At 43.5% G+C, this 26,734-nt stretch overlaps 2 protein-coding genes across 10 annotated transcripts; one reads left to right on the top strand and one right to left on the bottom strand.

Moving 5' to 3' along the window:
* Nucleotides 1-9: 9 nt before the first annotated feature.
* Nucleotides 10-4,000, top strand: LOC111853567 (calcium-activated potassium channel subunit beta-3-like). 6 transcript variants are annotated; one of them, XM_072704548.1, is made up of 5 exons: nucleotides 10-254; nucleotides 894-1,631; nucleotides 2,137-2,319; nucleotides 2,920-3,094; nucleotides 3,360-4,000. In XM_072704548.1, exons 2-5 carry the CDS (start codon nucleotides 1,546-1,548, stop codon nucleotides 3,732-3,734), a joined length of 819 nt encoding a protein of 272 aa, XP_072560649.1. In that variant the 5' UTR covers nucleotides 10-254; nucleotides 894-1,545; the 3' UTR covers nucleotides 3,735-4,000. The 6 variants fall into 6 exon arrangements, with proteins under 6 accessions (XP_072560649.1, XP_072560648.1, XP_023686352.2 ...); XM_072704547.1 differs by having other exon boundaries at nucleotides 621-1,631; XM_023830584.2 differs by having other exon boundaries at nucleotides 10-1,044; nucleotides 1,512-1,631.
* LOC111853566 (phosphatidylinositol 4,5-bisphosphate 3-kinase catalytic subunit alpha isoform) lies at nucleotides 3,995-20,463 on the bottom strand. Of its 4 annotated transcripts, none has more exons than XM_023830577.2 (21): nucleotides 20,134-20,463; nucleotides 17,927-18,325; nucleotides 17,546-17,755; nucleotides 17,142-17,392; nucleotides 15,711-15,956; nucleotides 15,476-15,561; nucleotides 15,016-15,121; nucleotides 14,304-14,456; nucleotides 14,084-14,218; nucleotides 12,630-12,754; nucleotides 12,424-12,505; nucleotides 12,164-12,328; nucleotides 11,947-12,050; nucleotides 11,588-11,759; nucleotides 10,517-10,623; nucleotides 9,929-10,050; nucleotides 9,729-9,807; nucleotides 8,996-9,166; nucleotides 8,659-8,776; nucleotides 8,422-8,573; nucleotides 3,995-7,932 (listed from the first exon to the last, which is right to left on the bottom strand). In XM_023830577.2, the coding sequence occupies exons 2-21, from the start codon at nucleotides 18,276-18,278 to the stop codon at nucleotides 7,662-7,664; spliced, it is 3,207 nt and encodes a 1,068-aa protein (XP_023686345.1). In that variant the 5' UTR covers nucleotides 18,279-18,325; nucleotides 20,134-20,463; the 3' UTR covers nucleotides 3,995-7,661. The 4 variants fall into 4 exon arrangements, with proteins under 4 accessions (XP_023686345.1, XP_023686343.1, XP_023686344.1 ...); XM_023830575.2 differs by lacking the exon at nucleotides 20,134-20,463 and adding an exon at nucleotides 18,968-20,122; XM_023830576.2 differs by lacking the exon at nucleotides 20,134-20,463 and adding an exon at nucleotides 19,758-20,122.
* Nucleotides 20,464-26,734: the final 6,271 nt, after the last annotated feature.

Genomic DNA, 26,734 nt, shown 5'->3' with positions numbered 1-26,734 from the left:
ACCTTCACTTCCGGAAGATGTGGTTTTTCTTATAGCAAATATTTAGATTTGACACTGACTAAAATGACATAAGATTTTTCTTCGAAAATGATACGTAGTTTAATTTTCGTCGTGCTATTTAAATGTGTTTATTTCTTGGTGTTTTTACGAGTACTATTGATAATCGAAAAGTACATTTACGCTGTTTCATGACATTCATCCGCTTGATTTAGTGTTTCGCGGTTATACTGGCAGTCTGCCTGACTAATGCAAATGTATGTTTTTGATCCAACCTTGTTTTTGATTGTTTTTAGGAAGCCTTAATACTGCTTCGTGCTCAACTGTGTATGTAATTAAAGTATTACGGCAATGTCTATGCAATGTTTCCCCAATAGACGGCACTGTTTCTGCTTTTTTCTACATTTCTTTACGCTGTCTTGGCGGGGGAGTTGTACTGGGTAAATAGTGTATGCTTGTGTGTATCTGGGATGGACTGGCATCCTGTACAGGGTGTACCCCAATATTGTGAGGCTCCAACTGAGCCCACCCTGCTGAGTGGAATATTATTTTTATTATTATTGTCAGTATTATTAATATGAATATGAATAATTATATATTTATTTATATGTGCGCATCCACAGGCTGAACCCAGTGGTTACAGAAAATGCATGGATGGATGGAGATGGGGCATAAAACCTATTTATAACTGCTATTTATTGTCATCATTTATCAATAATTGAAATACCAAAACTATCACAAGCATTTGGAAGAATTAGATAATTTGAGTCATGATTTCATGGAAGCTGTGTTTTGCTTGTAATTTGCCTGTATGTTTATGATGCCATAAAATATGTATAATCATTTATAAAGCACCAAGCCTTCCTTTTTACTTTCTGCCTATTCTGTCTGTGCAGAGAATACAGAAAACGAAAGGGATGTTTTGATTAGAAAGTTATGCATAATTGATATGTTGATGTAGCTGCAATGTACATCTGAGTTGGTGTCACTGGAGCAAATCATTAAAGCGATTGGAGGTTATGGAGAGCAGAAGGACTTCAGTGACCAGTAAGACCATGCAGAGGCATGTGGCTTTTTGCATCCTTTGTGGTAACATCTATTTCAATTATTTTTAATTATTATCTTGATAATATTACTGATGTTGATGTACGGCAAAGTGTACAAAAGTTAATATTTTGAAGGATTTAATTAACAGTTATTGGAATGGTTTGTGGGGAAAGAAATCAAACTCATTGGGTTAAATTTTCAGTTTCACTCATTACGTTATCTGGAAGGGCAATGAGAAGTGTTATGAAAACAGACTTCTTAAGATGTTGTGCACAGGAGGGAGTCCCAGGGATCTAGGGAGATCCTTTGGGAGTTTACCTTCCTTTCCTGTGGCAGCATCGTTGCCCAGGCGATGGCAGCACGCCACTCCCTATAGTGCCCTTGGCCTCTGGCTCTGGGTCACACCAGAACACCCTACCTGTAAAGGGAGTGCTGGGAAGACTGGAACTGTCTGTCGTCTCTATTAGAAGGAGTCGGGCTAAGCTGGGCGAGCGGCACGGAATGGTGCAGGACTCTGTCTCTCACCGTGGATCTTTCAGCGTTCCCGTTTATATCAACCTCCTGAACGCTCGCCGAAACAAGGCTAGGTAAGATGGAGCCTCTAACTTTACTCTGTATGATCTCACTACTTTTATCTGAAGTTAGCTACTTTCTCCTTCCTGGTGTACGCTTTGTGTATGTGCAGCTAGATATTGTTACTTTTCAAGGTTATCTAGAGTAGCCAAACCACGCAATTTAACTGGGGATCAGGGGTATAAGCCTGCATCCATCCATATCTAACCTTCTTTATCTGTGCCACATCTTTCTGCGGATCTGGAATTTGTGGCTGAAATTGAACCTTTTCACCCTTTATGCCCATCGGGGACAGTGACTCTAAATGCGATTGTTTTTAATGGTTAGTTCTTGCACTAAAAAATAATTGCAAGGAAACTTGCATAGCCGAAGGATTTACAATTTCCCATTTTTCAGCTGGACATCTTCAGAATTAATTCACTTAAAGTTCATTTCTTGAGTCAAACAGCAGTTGCCTCTTCACCAATCTTCTGGTTGTATGTACAGTAGACTCTCTTAACCTATACACTACCTGCACAGACAGAGCATCTACTCGATGGCAGAGACCAATGTCCCGAACAGGCGACGGGAGTGGACATCACAGACACCCACGTCGAGCGTGGGCGAGGACAGGGCCGTCATCCTGGGCTTCACCATGATTGGCTTCTCCGTGCTCATGTACTTCTTAATCGGATTCACCATCGTGAGACCCCACCTGAACAGGTCGAGCTCCGATCAGCTGAAATACGCCACAGGAATATGTCTGTTTAAAATGAACTTTGTAAGGCCAGCCTGCGTGCATCTGTGCATTTTCATCTAAGTGCGAGAAGGAAGATGGACTCTCAGAATCACAAAGGCGCTCTCAGTAGAGCTTGCTTTAATGTTCCATCGTAGGGTATACCCAGAACCAAAAGCCCATATATGGCAGGTCACAATTAGCTTCCGAAAGGCCTTTTGTTTTCCTCATTGGAAAAATTGCTGAATTAGAAAAGCAGCTTACTTTGAGGGAACCATTGTTCAAATTCTTATGAATCCTCCCATTCTGAAGTTCTAATTTATTTCTGCAGACAGGGGTTGTAGCTAATAACAAAATACAAATCCCTAACAAAATGTAATGTTTAGGCGCGGGGGGTGGTGGGGGCTTGTACTGTCCGCGTATTATTTTTGTGTTCAGGGGTCCCTATAAAGTTCCTGGCCCCCTGAATCTGCCAGAGTACCCAAGCCTTGTCTGCGGGACACAGATTTGCACAACAACAACAGAAAATGGAGAATGATGAGACGAAACTGCTTATGAGAACAATCTCTCGCCCTGTGATGGTTCAGCCCCTGGACCAAGCAGTCCACATGCAAGCTGATGCAGGTGGATCTCCTGAGTGATCAGGTGGACTGCAGAGACCAGTGCAGTTACCCATGCCTGAAGGTGCTGGTGAACTTCTCTCACTCTGGACGTGAGGTTGTGCTACGCTACAAGGAAGCAGCTTTTGACCTTGCCCACAAGGTGCGCTACGGCTTACATCTTCATATACTGTGTTTTGATGTGCGACATCCATCCATGACCATTTATCCAGGACAGAACACGAGTCAGGAACCCTGGATGAAATGGCAGTGCATCACAGGGTAGATACTCACAGATTAAGGGTAATTTAGAGATACCAATCATAAATCACATATGCAAGCATGGGAATGGAATGCAAACTACATCCACGTTTTATTTGATGTACTTACTTGTTCTATACTAGTGATGCCTCCTGTTTTCTGTTTAGTGTTTCTTTGTACCCAAATGCCAGAGAAATAAAAAAGAAGTATTAGAGGAGACTCAGAGAATTCAGAGCTGGCTGTTGAAGCAAGAGGACGGACTTTTCAGCTGCTACTCTCGCGTGGAGGACCACCCGAAGGAGGCCGTCTTGAGCAGGAGGTACGACGGCTGGCTGGTGCTGCAGTGCATGTGCTGGTCCACGCTGATGCTGCTGGGTGGGGTTAGCATCGTGTGCCTGGTGAAGCTGACTCAGAGGCTGGCACACATGTGTCTAAGGCTGGAGGCCATGGAGGGTCCAGGCAGGTACCGGCCGGCGCCAACAGAGAGCGAGGAACGACGGCGAATGCCTGCGGCTAGCGTGCTGGGTAATGACATGGACTAGTGACCCTGAAAGTTCTAGGTTCCAGGAGAGGCTTTGCTGTGAGTTGCTTTGAGCAAAGGCCCTGAAAGTGACTGTAGCCATTTAGACCAACACTGTAAATTTTCTTGGAAAATCCATCAAACTGTTTATACTATAAGTGGCTGTGGCAGGCTGCTGGGGTCTAATCTATTTATGGCACTCAATTTTAGCAGTTTTTACCCAAACTCAACCAGTGTAGCCTTATTCACGCTTTGCCAGGAAGGGATACTTAGGAAGTACTCTGCATTTGAAATAAAATTTATTTGTACATTTATATAACATACAATATTTGAGAAACTGGGTACAAAGCAATCGTTTTATTAAATAGCAATGAATAACAGACAGGAATGAAAAAGCTGTTTAAGGTAGTAGTTAGTGTTTTACTACATAATGCTGCCTTAGGCCAAATATCATCCACAGCTCTATATTAGAATAGACTGAAATTGTGCTGCTATTTCGCTCTCATGCAAAGGGGTTTCATAAGTTGTTTTGTTTGTTTCTGGCCTGTTGTTAGCAGTACAATCATGTTTAAAAATGATTAACATTACTTAGGGGCATTCTGGACATCTGCTGTAAACAATTCATAAAGCCTGTTCAAACGATATTCTTCAAACGATGTCCTGTGTGGCTGGTTAAGGTTTCCTGAAGTGTTCATGGGAGATTATGCTTATTCCACTTACAGAGTCTGGCCTAAGTTTGGCATTAAAGAAGTAAAAGTTCTCACACTGTCCCTCTGCTTTGGGACACTTGATTACTCATTCATTTCTTTTTTCCTCAAACATTCACAATCGGTATGAAATAGCATTTTAAACAAACGTTCAATATGTCACCACAAGGTTACAACATTTATTCATGTGACAAGCGGGGAAAGGTGGTTTACAGTCAAATTCAAGTAAGAGTATCTTCTCAGAACTAGCAGGGTATTTTACTGTTTTCTCTTCAGTGAGTTGTCTTGGGAACTTGGGGGTCTGATAGTTTGAGGCAGTCTGGACCTTTGAAACAAGTTCAGTCCAATGCTGAGACCCAAACAGACAGACACCCACTACTTTGACTCATGGACTGGGGAACAATGAGAGTACAATGACCTCTTGCCACGTGTCTGACCCATGACATGGCGTATGACGATTGATGTCGCTTAAGCAAACATGCAAATAACTAGCTACAGGATCCCTTTAGATAGAATGCATTTTAGAAAAGACGGGGGAAACGTTACAAAGTGCAAAAACACCTATACACTTCAGTTTCAACTGAATAGCTATTAAATGATTTACTAAATAAGAGCACATTTGTAATTTAAAAAAAATGCAAAATTGCAAGAATCTCGCATGAATGCATAAGAAGTAGGGAATAATTGTATATTTTAACCACATGACTAGTATTGTTGGGAAAAAAATTCACAGTTCAAATAGTTCCGGGTCCTCTTTTCTGACGCATTTATAATGCAATTTTACATTATTATTTTTTTTTACTCATTAGTTCATTGAAATACATCTTCTGGAATTGATTAGTAGGCCTACACTTATGAATATTGGCAAGTCCAGGCAAAGGCTGGTCTGTCCTGGCTGAGTAAAGACACTTAATTTCATCATAGCAGAGCACGAAAACAATGCTGACATCAGCATCACGCATCGACACAAGCACTGCATTTATACACGGATTGCCCCAGAGCCTCTGTGTGTGTGTGTGTGTGTGTGTGTGTGTCGGCATTCTAAAAAATCTATGGTCTCATTCCCTTTGACTATATTGCAGTTGGTCTTAAGTTTAACTTCATTTAAAAAAATGCCTAAATGTAACTGCACTCCACATCATATTAACATGCACTTTCTCCAAGACACTACATAGCAAACAACATTTCTATACAAACCCATTATGATGAAAACTGCACTTTTAAATACTGCAAGTGAACAGTAACCCTCCATGAAGTCAATTTCTTGTTAAAAACAACAAAACACAATCTCACTAAATATAAATAATGCGTTTGCTTCACAAGGGTTTTTTCAGAGATAGAACAGTTGTACCTTGTGCAAGTTAGGATATGGGAAAACATTTGATATGGATAATCCATCATTAAACTTTGGCTCAGTAAACACAGGTAAATTCAGAGATTTATGTACAGAGTAAGTACTTCATGTTTTTAATTACGTATGACAAATACAATAAAAGTCTTCTCAGAGACATGGAAGGTAGTCTACTGGTAACCAAGGAAACAGCAGGTGTTGCCCATTCATAACATGCTTCTGATGTAGAGGCCTATGTAATAACAACAATGTCGATTCTTCTCAACTTGGCTTCAAACGGTCACTCCTGACTTTCAAGAACCATCGAAAAGTAACACCACCAATTACAACAAGCGTGTTCACAGGACAGAATCGAGTAGCACAGAGCTGCTGAGTTGGTCCTTCTCCAGCGGAAAAACATCCCCACCCATCCACCTGGGATTCAATGTCCAGTTATACTTCGCTCTGGTCGACAAAACTGAACTGAAATGTATCTTTTTGCGAATAGCCTAGACATTTCTGAACTTCTGTTGAACGGGACATGTGGACGTCCAGCCAAGTTACTTCTCGGAGTTTGCTGATAGCCACATGACACTACATCTTAAGTGCAGTGGGAGGTAAATGGCTGGGACTTTCAAAGCAGAGTGCAGATACTTCATTTAGGGGGAGTCCTGTTTGAGGAGATGAGCTTTCATGTTAGGTCAGCACTCACTCAACTTCCTGTAGCCATGATTCACAGCACATCGGCTCTGCACACCACCCACAACCATTTACATAACATTAGACTAGATTCTGAACAAATGGGGGGAGTCACTAGGCAGTATAAGCTATTTGAGGAGGGGGGTTAGGTCTAGTCAGTTATATAAACCATGAATTGTATTAGCAAAATGAAAAGTAAACAAACATACTTGCCTATCAACGGCATATTTGCAAATGTATTTAGGCCCATTTTACAGTCTTTTCTATCTTACAGCATAATTAAGTCTCGATTTGGTTTAGCCAAATCTTTTAAAAGAACGACATTCCCGGACTTCGAGAAATGGACCAGACTCAGCTTCGGAAGGGACTGGTCCTGTCTGTTCGGATCGGCATCCTGATCGCATCACACGCATCTCACGCGTCCGACATTCCATAGTCGGAGGAGATGGAGGAAGACCGCCGGCGATCTCGTGAGCCGTGCTCGCCTGCTCAGCTCCTCTCCAGAACCGGCGCCGCACGGAACCAGTCGTCTCCTATTGCACGTTAGCCTTCCGTGAGGCTCTGCACTGCATTCACCACGGAACGTTCCGTTTTTTTTCTTCCCCGCATTGCGCTCTCATGCACAAGCGACTGAAATCGATAGCTACCCAACATCCTCTCAGGAGGGGCGGGGTAGGGAGTGGGGGGGGGGGTATGATTTCTCATATTCGACATCGTGTCGTTCATACGCTGCTTTCGATGACTGACACAGCCGATTCTCTTTCGTGACATAAAAACAAGCTGTCTAAAGAAAAGTTGAGAACTTCAATTACGCAAAGGAAATACCCTGTTTTGCTCAGGACTCTTGACACATTCTCTGCATATATAAAGGCATAGAAGTTAGAGGAAGACGTATACCTCCGCAAGTAAAACAAATGAAAAAGGAAGGGGGGAAAAAGGTACGTTTTTATACGAAGGCCATAAAGAACACTTTTTCCCGTCACACATAGACACAGGGGGACAAGGAGATACAGAAGAGGGAAACGAAAACATTGGCCATCCCAGCAAATGTTTCCTAGGGGCAAGAATTGAGTGTGGAGACGACAGCAGGTTGGGAGCGATGCTGAGGTCGACCCAAAGTCTTCCTGGGTTGTTTAGAAGGCTACATGGATGGCTTGTTCATCATCCGCCATTCCTCGAGGCTCGAGTCTGCCACTCGTGGCCACGTCCCCCCTCAGTTCAAAGCGTGCTGCCGGATGGTGTGGAAGATCCAGTCCATCTTGGTGGTCCAGCCGCCGTGGTGGGCGTCGTTCATCTGCTTCATGAAGTAGTCCAGGGCCTCTTGCTCGGTCTTGTCCAGCGCCAGCGTCTTACGGATGTAGGCGATGTCGTCGAAGGACTGCAGCTCCGGCATCCCGGAGCCCAGCATCATGGAGAACAGGTTGATGAACAGGTTGGCGTGCTGCCGGATTGCCAGGTAGGCTTTGTAACACATCTCCTGGAACCTGCCGGAAGCATGGAAGGGGTGAGGGGAAGCCCTGAGGTCTGAGAAACAGCCTATACCCTTTCGCGTGTATCGCATTACCTGCGTATTCATCCATGCTTGTCTATAACCTCAATAACCACTAATCCAATTAGACTGGTGACCCAGGGATCAATCACAGGAAACTCAGGGCGTGAGGCAGGGTAGATATGTTACACATTATATTGTAATCTATGTACTGAGAGGAAATCAGTAGCCTTTTAAAAACCTCTAAGTGCTGACGGACAGGATGCCGTCCATCGGGTTTTTATCTCTACCTAAGCAGTACAGAAGGGAGGTGGGATGCTTCCTGGAATAAGCACTGCGAATGCGTTGTTATGGGATCAGGGAAGGATGTGTTCATTCCGTAGTACAAGTTGCTGCAAATAATCATAATATTGAAACCCCACAAGATCCTCATCAAGTGAAAAGGACAGGCTGTACTGGAAGGGAGAAGGCGGGGGGGGGATACCTCTCAAACTCTCTGGTCTTCGTGCACTCCTGCGTTCCTTTACTTATCACTATTAGAAAGTCCTGCGTCAACACAAACGGCACCCGCTCTCTCTTGTAGCCGAATTTCTTCTTCTTGTGATCAAGGAAGTGGCCAAAATCTATATGGAACAGCTTCAAAGAGAGAGAATTACACCACAGTGTAAATTAACAAAGGTTAACAAACCGGTTATCTGGCGAATGACACACACACCCTTACCTGCCCGTCGTCCTTGACCATGATGTTACTATTGTGCCTGTCTCCGATTCCCAAGATGAATGTAGCCACGCAGTAGCCAGCACACGACCGCGTGAACAAATCGATGGCCAGGTCATACCTGTGTGGATTCAGCCAATGAACGTGCAGCAATCACTGATGTACTTCAATCTGATACAAACAACAGTTTCCAGTATAAAAAGACAAATGTGTTGGGAAACGCTAATACAAAACGAAGTGAAACACAGAATAAAAAAATAATAAAATATGTCGCTGATATTCAGATACGTAAAATGAATGTCTTCACTAGTGAAATCTACTCATTAATATCTTGACTCACATTTCTCCCTTGTTCTTGTCCTTGAGCCACTGGTGAAGAGTGTGACTGTTAAACTGCAGCGCCCCCTTCAGGCCGCCCTTGCACTGGATCTGCATGATGGTGTGGGAGTTTCTCACGGCCTCTATGAGACCCACACAGTCGCCGATGGACAGGCAGCCGTAGGGCAACATTCTTCCCCAAAACAGAGCGGAGAGATGAAAAAAATAAATAAATGAAGCCAAGGAAAACAAAGGAGGGACATGTAGTGGGCGAAGAGCTGCAGATGGAGAACCCAAAACTCTACTGCCGTAAGCTGGATGGTTTTTAGAACATACCTGCTAAGGAACTAGGATTCAGTCGGCCAAAACAAAATCAGGTTCTCAGTATTACAGTGTAAACTGCACTGATTGCAAAAGGATTCCTTTAAAGCAAGTTTTCGCACATATGACGTTACCTTAATTCTTTTTAATTATTAATTAGCTGGGACAAATATGGCAGGAAGGTAGTACAGCATGCAGTCTCACACCATCTGGGTTTGCGTTTTGACTCCGTGAAGTTTGGGATTCTTCCTACAGTCTAAAGATCAGCAGATTGGTTCACTAGTGTCTCGAAATTTCCCCATAGTGTGCGTATGACGCCTTGTTTCCGGTACCACCTTGGACAGTCTTCAGGTACGTCACCGTGACCCTGCACTGGATCATCGGTGTGAAGATGGACAGTCGGGACAGATTAGTGATTGAGATATGAAGAGTACCTGAGATCGAGGCCTTGGTTCTGCCATATGTTCTCCATAATCCGAATGATCTGCAGGGTCAGCATGTCTTGCCGTAAATCTATGAGACAGTTGAGAGTGGACTAAGCGATGGAGACAGGTGCAGTGGGGTCCTCTGAGGCTGCGCGCCTGGCCGACGGCGGCGTAACGCGTCACTACGCCCCGATCACTGTGAAACTCACCGTCGCCGTTCTTGAAGATGATCTCATTGTTCTGGAAGAGGAGCTCCGACATGATATCCGGATTTTCCCAGTTTAGCCAAAGCGGTCGCTTGGCGGAAGACATTATCCTGCACTCCTCGAGTCTGGAGAAGTTCAAAGAGCAACTCTGAGCATCTCGGAAGTGCAACCGAGATTCTGCTAAACATCCCTTCCCATTCATTCTGTATTTTTCCTAATTTCTAAGTGAATTCGATGAACAGAATAACCTTTTCCCCTTCCTTTAGAAAAACACAAATTGTTCGTTTATAATTTATGGCTTTTCATTTCAATCTATATCAATTTATTTAAATGAATAGTTTGTAAAATTACATCTTTCTACTGGAAAAACGGCAGAACTATACTTTTGCTTAAATGTTTTAAAGCAGTAATATATTTCTGGGCATACTTGAGGTGGTTTTATACTAAACATTTCCCAAGAAAACCAGGATGCAGCTGGAATTTCTCCTTATATATTCCTACAGAACAATCTCACGTATATCCTTTGAAGCCTGATACATATTTGTTGTTTATCTGAAAATCAGGCAGTCAACAAGAGTGCATTCCACAGACCGGAGATTGCCCAGCTGGTGGGCGGGGTTTAGCGGAGATGTGAAGTTCTGCAAGGCGTCCATGTAGTCTGGCCTTCTCATCTGCTCCACCAAGAACTTCATCTGCACCTGGGGAGGAACAGCCGCGAAAAAGAGTCCAAGTTAGAGAAGGCCGATGGAGAAAGCGCTGCCCCCTGGTCTTGGGCTTATATCACGTGGCGTTTTATAAACATGGGAAAACAGTGTCGACTCCACTGGTATTATGACTTAAGCAAACGTCTGGGGTCCTGGTGAACTTACATATTTACTTAGTTTTCTAAGGGAAATAAATTTAACACCTCTGCAGGGTGCATGAATTAAATTCAGAGACCTCACAAGAAATAACACTAGAGGAGTTTCGCACATGCCACGTTTTGTTAAATTACTTTCCCAATCTGTTATTTTCAGCAAAGAAACAATATTCGTGCATTAAAACTAAGAAATATGTCATGTTCTCTGCAGAAACTCCTTTTCACTTAGAGAAGGACGACAGCCCCCGTTGCATGGCGGGTCCCCCACCAGGGCTAGGGATCTCGGCCAGGCCCCAGCTCTGACTTCACACGAGCTTCCTCCCACAGCCCACAGGTTTACGGCTCACTGGTGACTAGTTCACTCCCTACAGCTAATTCAATCTATGTGTTAATATCCGCAAATGTAGCAGCATACGGGCGAGGGTGTGCCTTGCTTACACCCAGTGTTTCCTGGGATAGGCTATGCATCATCCACAACCAGACAACCAGCTATTAAAAATAGACAGATTACAAACACCAGCTTCTTATGGTTCAGTCTTTCAGCAAAACTATTTAAACTCAAGTAGAATAACGACTCTTCTTGGGAAAAAATTAAATCACACCATCTACAAAAGAGATCATGAAAGCGACTTAAAACATGGGTGAATTATGTTTGTAAGGGGAACTCAAAAGTCACTTTAGGGCCCTCCGGTGTAGTGACGGTTTGTGGTCAACAGGGGACCCCCAAACCTCTGGGGCCCCAAGCAGATGCACGGTTTGTGTGACGGTAAACTGCGCCACGTGGGCGGCCACTGGCGAGTTACCTTCTGCGTCTCATCTTTCTTCTCCTGCTTCAGGATGTCCGTCAGGTTGATGAGCTTCTCCATGGCCTCCACCTGTCTGCTCAGGTGCTTCAGGTACATCCCACAGGCCCGGCAGTACGACTCCAGCAGCAGCCCGAAGCGCTGGCTCACCGTCTTGTTATGCATCTCGGACCTGGAGAGCGAAAGTCAGACGCTCGGATTACGCAAAATCCTGCCGTCACGGGCTCCCCTTTCCGGACGTCAATCTGGCTTCCGCAGGCCGGTCGGCACCGGGAAGCAAAACTCATCGATCTGCAGCCTGCAGCCTGAATTCAGTGTGTCTTTTCATCGCACTCCAAGAAAAATAAAAATCAACTTACTTCAGGTGCCAGAAGAAGAAGTGTCCGATCCTCTGGTTCGTTAACGCTTTTTTCAGCAGAAATCGCACCAAAGGATTATCAAGGTACTGTTCATACTTCAGGACCTGACATTGAGATAGCGTCAAGTTTTACGGAGGAGAAAAAGCAGCGCCGTTACGATTTACGATTCAACGGGAGTACGCAGGGCATCCCAAACACACCCTCAGACCTACTGTACCTGCACCAACTGAATGAGGTACTGCGAGAGTTTGTCATCTGTCAGATATTTCTCAAGGCACCGAACTGCGAAGTCACGGATCATGGGGTCGGGGAAGTTGCAGTCGAGCAGCTCCATGGCCTGTTCCGGCTTTATAGCCGGCCAGTCCTTCAGAAGGCAGTACATCTTCGAAAGGGGGAAAAAAAACATAAGATTTGGCCAGATTCTGAGGACCGCAGGAGAGGAACGTGAGAGATCATGCTAAACAAGCTTCTGCATACCTGGGCCACTTCGTCTCTGGAGTTCCATTTCACTGCAAGGAGAATCTTGGGCAAAATTTCAGGTATATTTACACAATAGTGTCTGGAGGGGGGGGAAAAAAACACACTAAAGTGAATGTCTAATTCTTAAGGGTTTGGCCGGGTGATCTCACATGTCCTTCTCCCACCCTCTCCCTCTCCATCTCCCCACCGCGAGTGCGTTCTACCTGTGCCTCCACAGGAAGTCCTTCTCCTGCTCAGTGATCTCAGACAGGGGATCTCTGTTGCAGACCAGGCGGAGCTGCTCATTGTCACTCTCTGTCAGGGCGTTGTCCCGGGCGAGCCGGTTGCTCTGCGGGCCCAACAGGACACACGGTCACACACAGCTGCGTGTTACACCGCTACGCTACGGCGCTCGCCACTGACAGGTTCCAGGCCAGAAACACCCCGTAATACAAAGCAGACCTTCCTCGGAACAAAGGGGCCCTTATACGAGCCTGTCCCTAACTATTTTCATTAAAGTGCAATGTGCCGAGGATAACAGGCTTTCAGGCCCTTGAGCTCGTAACTGAAGCCATACTGATTTGGAGTGGGCTGTTTACCGGGGGGAGGGGGGCAGAAAAGGGATTTGCGTAGGAAGGACTTAACGTTTTGGGTGGCCAAAACAAATGACAAGCCTTGCTGAGAAAAAGCTTTACTTCATATTTCAAAATCTAGCTAAAAACCTCGTTCTTTGCTCAAGCGTATAACCTCCCCTACCCATAATATGTTTAGTCATTTTTGTTTTACTTGTTTACTTCATTCAATGTAAACGTCAGATATCTTGTAAAAGCGCTATGTAAATAAAATGTATTATTATTATTATTATTATTTTATTTTATTTTATTTTATTTTAAACCCGCTGCACATTAGCTGGCAGAGCTCAGCTGACTACAGAGGATGCGACTGAAGAGCCCGGAAAGAGCTACTGGCTTCAGCTTATCATTGATCAGATTCGAACTCGTTCACCTCGCCGTACGGGACCCGAGATGCAATTAGAGGCAGGAGCTGTCAGCTGCACTGGGAGAGATAAATGGCTGAACGGCGCAAAACGCTCTCCTGAGATTTCGTTTCATGCGTCTCCAGATACACAAGCGCAGCTCAGACTCAGTGGCTGTTTACTGGGAGTCGTGTAGATTTTCTTTTTTGTCTAAAACAACATCGCAAACAAAATATTTACAAGCCCACTCAAGCAGGGTATATGTTTTCACATTCCGCCAGATAGCCTTAATACCGACACGAGTGTCACCATAAAAACAAAGATAACCAAACTGAGGACTATGTTTTCTCTGCAACAGAAATCCCCACCTGCATTCAGGTAGATTATTCCTATTTTTTAACAATGTTCCATCATCACCAGCTGATGTCCCCATAAAACACAACTTACAACCACTGATGCAGTACAGATATCCACAGAAAAATACATACTTCCTCAAGTGAATCTCATCACCACCCAAGAACGGAAATTCAATTAAATTAAATATGACCGCTAATTCCATAAAGTCCAGTCTTCAAAATTGCTATTATGAAACAATTCAAATCTTTCTTCCACAGGGAGATGCAAAACCGATTATATGCATCTTTAGCTGCAAAGCAGGAACATGAGATACTCAGAGTGGAAAAAAAAAATCCATGACTTTACCAAGCCAGCGTGGCAGTAATTAAAGCCCAGCTCTCTGGAAATGGTCCAGTTTGCGTGCTCCTCAACTGTGGCCATGTCTGGGAACTTCACCGGACTGCTGAAATAATCAAACTCCAACTCCAAGCAGGGTGTTTCCTGAAAGCACAGTTAAGCCACAGGCCATGTAGTGAGCGAAGCTTCAGCTGAACAACAGGGGATCTTCTCGCGAGGTTATTCTGACCTTGTTGGGGTTGGAGCCAGTCACCCCGATGGGGTTGAGCAGGTCTTCCAGTCCATGGGGCACAGGCCACAGGTTGAGTGCCATTTTCCCCGAGACGAGGGTGTGGGTATAGTCAAAAAGGTTCACATTGCCCCAAGCCAGTGGACAGTGTTCCTGACAAAAAAAATCACACCAAAGGTGAGCTCAGTTTACAGCTGAGCCTGCCTGCTGCTCAACTAATTGGTGAATTTTACATTTTAAGGTGTTGTTTTTAGAGTCCAATGGAGACCAATACCTTCACAACATTAGCATAAGTACATAGAACAAAGCCAAACACAACAGGACCCATAAAAGCCTTCCTTATTGAACTTGGAAAAAATAAAAGCTTTGAAAATGAGTATTTTTAAACTGAATTACAAAACAGTATTCCCAACCATGTCTTTAATTGTATTTTCATACAAAAAAAAGTCTCATCCCTAAATTCTGCTTCCAAGGTCACCTCGGAGTCAGCAGAATTACACTTGGATGGTTACACGCCCGTGACCACAACAGAGAAACAGGGCCAAAACAGACCCATGCCCACGCTATTGGCTTGGAGATCCCGCTGCGGGTTATCGCCGCGTGTTATCCGCACGCATATGGGGGGCTTTGGAAAACAGGCAGGCGGTGAAGGACAGAAACCGAGCTGCCCCTGCGCTGCCCGCGGGACCCTGGCGGTCAGTGAGAGCCTCACCTCCTTCGCCCCCTTCCGGCCTTTCACGGAGCAGATGGACAGACAGAGGCGGGCCGCCCGGGGAATGTCACAGATGTAAATGTCGTAGTTGAGCCACTCGTTCCACCTGTGAAGGAACACGACCGCATCACGCCCGGCTTTCCTAAGAACGCGACGGCGCCCATCTTGCGCTCGGCGAGGACGCGGCGTGAAATGTTTCTGCGCCAGTGCGGATGGCTGCACACAGATAGTGGCACGAAGACCACCCTATCTGCAGCCAGCACCTTGTAATCGCCCCTCTGTTACAATAATGCCTCAAGATGTCTATGCAGAATGTTCCTACACACCAACAATGCACAGGCACATTTTGAGATAAGAAATACCGAGTAAGAAATGCAGGGAGACGACTGTCAGCAGCCCTTGATTCCCTTAGCATTGAAATGCATTCTTCATCTTAGCTATATCTTTCATTACACAGTACCTGGGATTGGAGCACGGTACTCGCTGGGTATTCACATTGTCGCACAACTGCTCTCCTCCGTGGTATATCCCTGTCCGAACATAGATCTAGAGCAAAACAGAAAAAGAAGTCACGCCCCACGCTCTGAAGAATTGCCATCTTCTAAAAATCACTACTTGTTTTTTTTTTAATTCATAAGTAGTAGACACTGGCCATATAAAAATGGTTCCACTTCATTACGGGTAGAGTTGGGCACCTTATCGATGTCCCGGATGTTCACATTGACGTATGTGGCGCACAGAACCCTGATCCGCAAGGTGCTGTTGATGGTCCACAGGCATTTGGCGGAGGCCTCGCCGTTCATGTAGCCCGTGGCGGTGGAGATGCGGCGGGCGTAGGACGGCATGGTGAAGGTGTCCATGGGCAGCTGAGAGTACAGGCTCTCTTTGGCCATCAGCATCAGGTTTGGCATCCGTCCCAACATGATGCAGCTCCTGATGTACTGAAGGGGACACATGACGGATTCAGGAATACATTTACATGGCCGCCACGTGCAGGGTGGGACACATACCAGATCACGAGGATCACGTGCCGAAAGCAGCATGAGGTTCATTACAGTCATGTTAGGGACTTTACTGTTGACCAGTAAAATCCAGCAACGTCTGCAGCAAGGCACTGTCGGGTAGTGCAGGTTGCCAGATAGTAGAATGTTACTCTTGGAAACAGATTAAAATCAGAATGTTTTTGTTATTCCGCAGGTAAGGTGTTTGTTAGACTGGACGCTACACAACCATGCAACAAGAACTAGACAGTATACAGAACCACATACAACGATTTCTGTATAAGAATAAATAAGTATGACATCAAGAGATGCTAAGGAGCTATTATTGCAGTAAGTATGGTAAATATTGTAAGATAACTGTACAAGATCTTACGGTTGAAGACCCCGATATCAAAATGAATTGTAAAACATTACTTACACATTTTTATACTGATATGTATACTTAAGCGTGTTGGTTACTTGAATGCGGGACACAAAAGCTTTTACTGTGTTATCAAGATTGCTGAAAAGGCCACATTAAGACTGCCATCTTTACAAACCTGAAGTCCCTACAGTTTGATTTAGGAAACGCTATTTCTCTGCACTGCAGACTACTGACCGACCACAGTGAAAAGTACGGAGAACTGGTCAAGCTTTACTCTATAACTGACCCGCAGTGTCCTTATACATATCATATTTGCTTTGTTTTCCCTTAAGGGCTACCAAGTACTGTCTTCCCCATAACGAAGAGCAGTATACATGTAGCACGATGCATTCCTGTCACAGTGCTTGTCCTTAAATACAGGTGAAATTGAACTTCAGTCTAACCATCATGCCTGAAGGCCCGGAGGTGACTGCAACCTTCACAGTCTCACAAGGCTGCATTAGGAGAAGGATTACCAGCCAGCCACCACAATGGTGGCACTGCCTTGTTTAATTATGAATAAGTCCCTTCAGAACATGTAAGCAAGCTCTGTAGGGTGGTATGTCAACGGCGATGACACACTACCTACCAGAGGCATGTGGACAAGCGTTTAATGATGCCACGGCTCAATAACGCACACGGTGTTGGGGAAGAGGACCTGGTGGACTTTAGTTACATACACGCACATTCATGTGCTAAAAAGCAGCACTTACAGGACGTACCTTGTACTGGCTGAGAGGATATTTTTCCAGGAGGTATTCATCGCAGCCACAGACTTTGAGGATATACTTTCCCTGGTACTCCTGCACGCACATCTTGAGCTGCTCAGGTGATAGCAACATACTTCTGGTCTTCTTACGGATGGCTTCAGCTATCACGTGCTCAGGGACGCAATCGTGGTTGATTTTAAGTGTGTACTTTTGTTTGTCGTTGTTGGGTGACACAATGACCCAGATCACCACAATTATTTGACCTGAAAAATTGATCATAGCAACATGTTAAGACAGGCAGTGTTCAGATGGGTGCAATTTGCGCACCTGGGGTATTTCTGTGTCTTTGAACGTACTGCAAAGGCATCATTATTTCGAGGGAAATGTAACTTGGCGTACTTATTCGATCAACCGACCTTTGTCAAGTTTGTTGTATATGTGCTTTGGAAGTTCTGGCGATGATTCCACATTGGGAGGGTAAACATATAATGCCCGACTGTGGGCTCCATTGGCATCCCTGAGGTCTACAGATTCTTTACAGACGTTCAGGATGTTTCTCCTGAAGTCCTGCACCTCGGGGTCCTTCACCAGATCAAACTCACAGATGGGCATGCCGATGGCAAAGCCTACAACAATGAAGACAGTCTTTAGGAACGGTTTGAAACTGCAGTGAAAACACATATATGAAAACAAAGATCATGAATGTCGAGGGAGACAAGTCTGAAAGCTCACGGTGTGACAGACTCAAGCACTGCAGACTCCATAAACCAAAAAAAGAAAAGAGAAGTGAAGCTTACCAATTTCTCTGTTCAGAATTTTCTCTTCCCTATTGCCAACTGGTTCGATGACTTTTAGGAATGGCTGAAAAAGTCTGAGATCACATAGCCTCCGCGTCTCATCATAAAACTCTTCTCTTTCAGCTTCTTGGGTAACGCTAACGAAGATGTAGGACGTCTCTTCTTGCAGGAGCTGATTGAGAGGGTACTTCCTTGCCTCCTTGAAGAGTTCGTGTTTAATTGTAATGAGAGTAGCCTCACGGAGGCACTCCAGTGTCAATATCATGCCGTTTGGTAGAAGACAGTCCACCAAAATCCTTGGGGGCATCAAATGTATACCCCATAGCTCTCCCGATGATGGTCGTGGTGGCATCCTTCCCACCTAGTCAAAAGTCTGCCAGTTTAGCTGAAACACCTCTCCTGGGAAAACACAATACAACACTAGTTCCAAAGGCACAAAAAATGAATGTGCATATATATATATATATATATATATATATATATCCTCGCAGAAGACAAACTATCCATGCAACTTCAAAAAGAACAACAAAGCCAAGGTCAAAATGAGAAGAAAGTTTCACAAAAGCTCCAAGTCAAGCTTCTTCACTGATTACTTGATTTAAAATGTGGAAAAACATCGATGACCGCACATCTCCTGGGCTGAAATGACCTCATGCGTATTACTCTTAATTCCCCAAGAGCGGATACAAGACGTATTCAGTTCATGAGTCACACCTCTTCAAGCTGTCCCCAACAGAAGCAAGATAACCAACAGAAGGATTGTTAGATATCTTCTCTTCCAACAATATTGTTGTATCACCCTAAGACTGAAAGCTCTCCTCGGATTGTCTTTTTACAAGGCAACAGCAGATGTGAAAATGTACACAATTCGATTTACCAATGTTGTATACACAACAAGGTGCTGGGTGACCAATCTTGTATCACTTTAAATGACCCTCAATGTGTAGCATCTCTCTTTAACAACAGACAATGAAAATCACACTTGACAAGGTCAAAAATTGCAATTAAATTTAGTAAGAGCACTGTTCCTGAATGGCTTACCAACATATAGGAAACACAATGCCATTTTTATCAGCTGACTTTAATACACAGCTCACTTAGGTCAGACACCAAACCAGAATCCAGTATGTTTCCAATTATTTTTAAAAACACATGCTGTTTGTGTAAATGTAAATATAAAAAGTTGGCATCTGTGAACTAATTACTACAAAAATTCAGAAAAAAATACAGTGGTCATGTACTGCTTACAAAAATAAATTAAAGCCTTGACAACGCGAGGTACTGGGAAAAAAATAATTAAGTACTTTAAAAGCCCTAATACCGAGACTGACAGTTAGTGGTTTCTGGTTATTCTAAAACGGAGAAAAATCCTTTTTTAGAAAAAAATAGATTTGCAGCATGCGTTGCCGCTTATAACAGAAAATTTTATTTGAATTACTTTTATGTTTATTAACGGGAGCGTTTTCTTGAATTTAACATTCGGAATATGTAATATAATAATATTCAAAATGGGGCACAGTACTGGCCGGCTGTAGCGGCTAGTAATCAGGTCTCGTTCGCACACTAGCATAATATCTAATTAGTTACGACGCATTTCACCTGTTAAACGATTAGCCGGTTTAACCGTCACGCTATAAATCTAGACGGGAGTCGAATCGTTAACTAGCTAGTTAGTTGCGAACGGTAGACATACAGTATTACGGCTCGGTTCAGAACCCTGCTCAGCTCATACCAGTAATTTCGTACAGGGTGGCATTAAGAAATGTAAAGTATTATTAAGAGTAACAATCAGTGTATCGTGTTGTCTGGTTTATCTCTGTTACCACGTTACCTCTCGAGCTGGTCTGCGGCTTTAAATCATGTTGCCAATGTGGTTCCATGTACTATAGTATCGCTAATTTAACGTACAAAATTACGATTGAAATATTTGGTTTTAAAAAGCCTAATTGTATATTTTAAAAGGCAAACCGGTACACTTTTCCAGCGTAATTCAGCTTTGAAAGAGCGGCGCTGCCGAGCTCGTCGTCCCCGTTTCCCACGCTCCGTCCGCCCGGATAACCGCCTGGGATCCCGCCGATACTGCCGGCAGCTCGCTTTTTAATTATGACAGCTTCAGCTGCAGCTAAAAATAATTAGAAACCCATAACCGTATGAGATATTTAACATCCTGCCCGCGTTGGTCGCCGCTATCCCGCGTTGCTACTCACCCCGCCGCCTTTCCCCCCCCCCCTTTTCCGGGGCTTTTCCAATGTATCCAGCCCGAGGCTCAGGCCTACCCCCGGCCTGACCGCCGCAGCCTCTCCATGGCAGCCGCCGCCGCTGCCGCTCCGCTGTTCGCCGTAGCGTAGCCCGGTGTGGGGAGAGGGAAGCAAGTGACAGCCGGGGAAAACAAAGGCGTGTGGCAGGCAGTATTTATTTAAATGTCCTGGGAATACGCGCCGTTTCCACTCATCCAGCTAGGAGGGAAGCCGCGGTGTCCCACGGCGCGCTGGGTGCCGAGCGGCTAGCTGGCTAGCAGGCATGCTACACGCCCTCCCCTCCCCTGTCCTCCCACCCCAACGTTTGTTTTGTAAACGCTAGCCTGCTAGCCGCGCATACGGAGAGCCGCTTCGGCAGAGTCCCCATCCCTGCGGATATTATATTTTATTTATTTATATATATATATATATATATATATATATATATATATATATATATATATACACATACACACACACACACACGCCGAGAGATGACCATTCATTCCAATATGTTTTGCCTATTATAAATAAATACTAGCAGCGCAAACAATTGAGATTATTTACTCATTTACCTCAATACGCTTAGCCGACGGAGCGCCCTAGGCGAGCGCCAGTGTCAGCGCCCGCCTCCGAGACAAAGTGAAATTGGGCGGCACGTCGGCGCCCTAGGCGGCCGCCTATGCCGCCCGTAGGATTTACCAGCTCCTTTAGGAATGCTAGATTACTTAACGTAATATCTCACTTGAATTACTCGCAGACTAGATCGATTGCTGTGATAACTCTTTGATGGATGTTAATAATGATCGTGGTATTAGCCTAATACGACAAATATTGAGTAACATTTCATGATGGGGACATAGAAACGGCACTACTTTATACGTTACTTAATGTCAGTCATTGACGCTGCGGTATTGATGGATAAGCCACACGCGTATGTTATACAGTAGGCAGTCTTGTGTGGTGCCATTTCTAGCTTAGATCAGCTTTAGAAATAATTTACAATAATGTACAATTGTTAGGCTTGATCTGTCTCGCTACCCGAATTAGCGATTCATGTCCCGTATCCCCACACCAGTCGCTAGTTCATTAGTAAAAGTAGACTACCCTGTGGTTGGGTTTTAGTGTCTTAACACAGGGGAGTTTCTGGCTATTGAAGAGATCAGGGGCTAATTCAAGTTTTCCTGGGCTTTGAGTTTGCTTGCTTGCTTATTTATTTTGAATACTGGCATACTATAGGGCTAGGCTTAAAATACTTGGCACTATAGCCCCGAGTAATCGGACGTCCCTAATGACCTTGTAAAATGCTGTTTACTCCTTGGCATGACAAAAACAACAGCATATAATCCACTGTGTAATTACAAAGGCAATACCCAAAAATTAAAATCTATTGAAGCCAGATGATCTTATAAATATCTCCAGTTGATACAAAGTTATCTTTTGGTTTATTGTCATCTTGCAGTCGAGACAGTATTTTTAAGTGCATCTCAAAAAAGCTTAGTATATTTAGAAAAATAGGGTACCTAAACGGAAGGTAATCAGTGTTTTAAAGATTTAAATTGTCTTTAAGTTGCCCTGAGTTATATTATAGATGTATAATTTATAAGAACTCTTAATTGCTTAATATCTTATTTTACAATAAAACTATTATGATGAATGACTATAATAATAATAATGTAAGTGACAGTTTGGTTTGTCATATGATGTTCACGGAAATGTCATACCACCCTGTAGTACACTGAGTGTGGGGATACGCTGTTTTAACGGGATGCATTAAGAAGAAAAGACACATTTCAAAATAGCTGTAAAAGAATATGCTTGGAGGATTAAATGGCAAAGCACGATCTGATTTTCAGTTTTTCCCAATTTTTTCCTTCGACATTTTATTCAAGTTGTATGGTAAGGGGGGTGCAGGAGATATTACATAGTTCGTTAAAGGTCTCGTTTTTTTCTTTCATGATGCCGTTATCAAATAAATTACCGGAAACAGACAATTTCACAGCTTTTTGTTTTTTTGTGGTTCATGAAAGTATATGCATGCATGTAGTAATATGCAAAATACTACTGTTTACATTAAGTTCTAGCTGGATATGGAATTTCTGAAAATGTGAACATGCATGAATTTTATTATTGAATTTATATACTGTCAATGTGAAGGAAAGGAGTGAAAATGAAGATTAAAGAGCATTAAAAGGTGGCTGGAGATAAACTCATTAAATTGCATGCATTTAGAATAGGGTATAAAAAATATCGAAGAGTTTGGGCCTGTCGGTAAGCACTGTTGGATCAATATTGAGAGAGAGGTTAACTACGGGAAACCTGCCATCCCTCAAACTCTGCAACGACACAAAGAGAAGACTGGGGAGTGAAGCCAAAATGAGATCAACAATCATTCTGAAGGAGCTGCAGGATTTAGAGAGTGAAGTGAAGATGCCATGTCAAGCGCATACTGCATACGGCAGCAGTGCATACTGCCGGCCTGCATGGGAGGGAGGCTAGAATGAAGACCTCAGTCAGAAGAGGTACATGAAAGCGTGTCTACAGTATGCCAGGAAGTATGAGAGTGACCCAACTGACGTATTGGTCAAGGCTTTGCGGTCTGCAGAGACCAAGACAGAGATTTTTGGCCAAAATTCAAAGTGCTGTGTGTGGCACAAATGTCATACGGACTGTGCCTCAGTTAACACCTTACAGTGAAGTACGTTGGGGGGGGGGGGTCTTGCATTGGGGATGCCTTTCATCTTTGGGCGCTGGGCATTTTGTCAAAATTGAAGCCAGAATGGATGGAGTAACAAGCAGGGAGATATTACAAGAAAACCTGCTTCAGTCTGCAAAACGACAGAAGCTTGGGGAAAGTTAACCTTTCTGCAGGACAATGATCCTAAACAGGAGGCTGAAGCAATGCTGGGGTGATTGGATAAAAAGGTGAACGTCCTGAAGGGAAAGAGTCCAAAGTCCAGGCCTAAATCCCATTGAGAACTTGTGGTTTTCTTTGAAAACTGCACCCAACCAACCGTGAAGGACCTGGAACGAGTCTGCCATGAAGAATGGGCAAAAAATCACTCCTGAACCAGTTAACAAGCTGGTTTTGACTTACGCCCAATTACACAGAGCTGTTATTGCAGCAAAATGTGGCTATAGCAAATATTAATGTGTTGGGGCTGAATACTCATACAAACAACAATTCTCAGTTTTTTGTTTTTCTTTAAAATATCTGTTGCTGAATGATTGATTTTGACACAAGATTTACTGTGAGAGACTGTGAGTTTGCAATAATATTGGCAGGAAGAATCTATGTGTGTATCATTTGTAATCCAGGAAAATCTGATCATAATAATCCTTTTTTTTTCTGACCATAAGTACATAGGAATTTGTCTCTTTGCCTACTCCATTTTGCTCTTCATAGATTGGGGATCACAGTACAAGGTCAACCATCATATGGTGCCCCTGGAGCTGGGGGTTAAGGGCCCAAAAACATGTGACTGCTCTGTTGAGGCTAGGGCTCTAACCGGCGACCTTCTGATCACAAGCACAGAGACTTGCCACCGCCATTAAGGGTGGTTCAGCACTTTTGCAAGAAATTTATTTATTCAGCTTTTTTTGAATTGCTAGCAGGGAACATCGCATTGAGGAAATTATTTATATGTCAGGATATCTGGGTCACAATGTCATCTAAAGTAGCCCAGAGAGAACATGTTTGTCTTATCGGCAGAGATGTTGGTGGCATCGGTGTTAATCTGCCCCCCTCCCCTGCATCCCACCTCCGGCTGCAGTCTCTACTGCCAGCATCAGTGTTGAAATAATCAGAGCTGTATTCATAAATCCAGAGGCATTCTGCATCGCTGCATGCTGTGAGTAATCTGCACTATCCCCTCCCGGTCGCATAACCCTGCACGCTCTGGGGTTTGGCCATTAACCATGTTGTTAAACCTCATTATAACTGCCCCTTCCATCCTGGCTGTTCACTCTGAGTAGGGCTTGTTTAGCGTTGCAGCTAAACCCACGCACCAAGCACAACATTAAACAACAATGTTTTTTATAGCCTGTCAGTTGCTTTTAATTTTAGCGTTTAGATTAGACTAAGTTAAACTTTGTTGTCAGGTATACAGCCAATGAAATGCAGTTAGCATGTAACCAAGTGCAAGTAAAATATTTACAAATATAATGAATAGAATAAATTATGAAAAAGGATACAAGGTTTAAGGAAACGACAAATATCCCTTTATAAACCTAAAATAGAAATGTCTGAATTGATTCAAAGTAAATATAAAATGCTTGCAAACTCAGATGTTGAAAACAGACTTGAGAAACACAATAATGGTTTTTTATAACTCCTCTCTCTGAATCAATACTTTAGTTTGAACATTTAGTTTGCCATTGTCATCATTGACTCGTCTGAAGAGACTAGTTTGGAAGTTAGTTTATTTTCTCCATTAAAACAAACTCTGATTGGTGGGGACCCTGCTTGCTGCTGTGTCATTTTGTGTGATTCGCTATCATTGTGGTTCCCAGAAGCATTCACCGTCTCCTCACCGAAACCTGGGTTTGGTGTTGGTTGCAAACCGCAAAGTCTCAGAGTAAACTAGCATGCATAAGATACCAAAATAAATGTAATAACAAGAGCCTACTTTAGGTAACATAAAGCATAGACAAGATCCCAGTCTATTGCAGTGGGTGTACATATGCAAAATGCAATATATTCTTTGTTCAGACAGCATATAGGGTTATATAGGTGCAAATGAAATATATATTCGAGCACGTCTGTGTGTGTGTATATATTCCAACATTAATTGTCTACAGTTGCAAGTAAGTGCAATAACAATAGCTTTTTATTTCCTTCCCGTTTACAGACTTTCTGTACTACAAAGTGGTTAAGGTTTGAAGAACAGTTCCTAAAGACAATTTAAGCATTCCCCTAAACACATCATGTTTTGTAAAGCCTTTTGTAAGGCATCACGTTCTACCACCTTCTAGGGAAGGAAAATTAAGCTATTTGCAGTGGTGAACTCCCTGACTGCCACAAAGCCCATTCAACGTATGCAAAAGTAAACTGTGTTTGTCACCGGATATTAAATATAGACAATGTGTTTTTTGGTTCAAATTTCAAGAAGATTCCGGGTCCTAGGGAAGACAAATTAATAACATCAATGTCACAAGGTAAAAATAAACATTTACCATTATTATTTTTTGAGTTTTATTCAACATAATAAACGATTACTAAACTATTTCAGTAAGAAGTTAGAAATGAGTGAAATTCTGAAATTTCACCATAAGAAATGGCTGTGGAGTGGTTACGCTCATTTTTAGAGTGATTTCATGTCAGGAAACTGCAACACTGTGTTTTTTTTTTTTTTTGTGACAGTCATGTGTCCCCTACAGGAAACAGCTGAAGGACACAGCGACCGGGGCGAATCCTATTCTGTAGCTGACGTCTGGCAGATGAGCATGTCCTGAGGAGCCAGTACCCAGCCCCAGGCCGCTGCGGTGGTGGTGGGGGTCATCTGAGCCCCAAACCACAGGAAGCTTGGCACGGCCCCACGAACGTCACATGCTCCGTCAGGTGGCTGAAAGGCCCCAGTGAAAGTTTATGCTTCCCGACAGTGTGGCCCTCTCTGGTTTTTAATATGACACCATCCCGTCATTCACTTTCTTGTGTGACTAACTTACTTGTTAGTCCCTGCACATGCATTGACCACCTGCTTGCCAATTCTGTCCAACGCAACTGATAGTCCGTGGATGGGCCACAATATGTGTGTGTTCTTGGCGTTTCGAACTGTTGCATTTTGTTACTCATTGAGCAACAGAGCTATATAATGAGGAGTGAGGAGGCTGTGTTATTTATAAATGCTTATATTACACTTGTGGGATTTTTTTTGCATTAGCATAAAGAGAGTGGATTATGCACCATATAGCCAAAGGTTTGCTGAGAAGAATTGCAATCTGTGTAGAAGCGCCACCTGCTGGTAGATATGTGGCACATTCTGCATTATATACCCAGTTCCAGAAAACAAATCTTACTTTGCAACACAGATTGCAAGTCAGTTGATATGTAATTCTGCAAGGACAATTATAAAAATACATTTTAGAAGCCTGTCAGTGCAATTAAATTTAAATATTAAAATATGTTAAATACCTATTTAAAATATGTTAAACACGTTATTTTATTCATTGCGATGTAAGACTTCTATCAAAGACACCTGCAAAGTCGTGAGGGTCTGAGTGCAGGTTGCGTGGTTCTTGTTTGTTATTTATGCAGATAGATTCAGAAATACACAGGCCAGTTTGAGTACAGACAACTACTTAATTCAATGTTACTACACTCCAGATTCCGGGGAGTTTTATAGAAATACCATAAATACTGTACATGCCTTAGACAGTCCATGCCTACATTAGAGTTTGTATCCGACCAAAGCGAGTTGTTTAACATTTAGTTTCTTCTCAGATTTATAGGGATGCTATTTCCTGTTGTGTCCCTCATTCGCAGCACATCTGTTTGTCGCTGGGTCGGGGGCCGTGGGAGCAGCCTTCCCCTCTGCACAATCTGTCTCGAGCCGCAATGTCCGAAGGACGT

Source organism: Paramormyrops kingsleyae, chromosome 21, assembly GCF_048594095.1.
Source record: "Paramormyrops kingsleyae isolate MSU_618 chromosome 21, PKINGS_0.4, whole genome shotgun sequence".
Lineage (NCBI taxonomy): Eukaryota > Metazoa > Chordata > Actinopteri > Osteoglossiformes > Mormyridae > Paramormyrops > Paramormyrops kingsleyae.
This window is presented reverse-complemented; position numbering and strand designations above follow the sequence as displayed.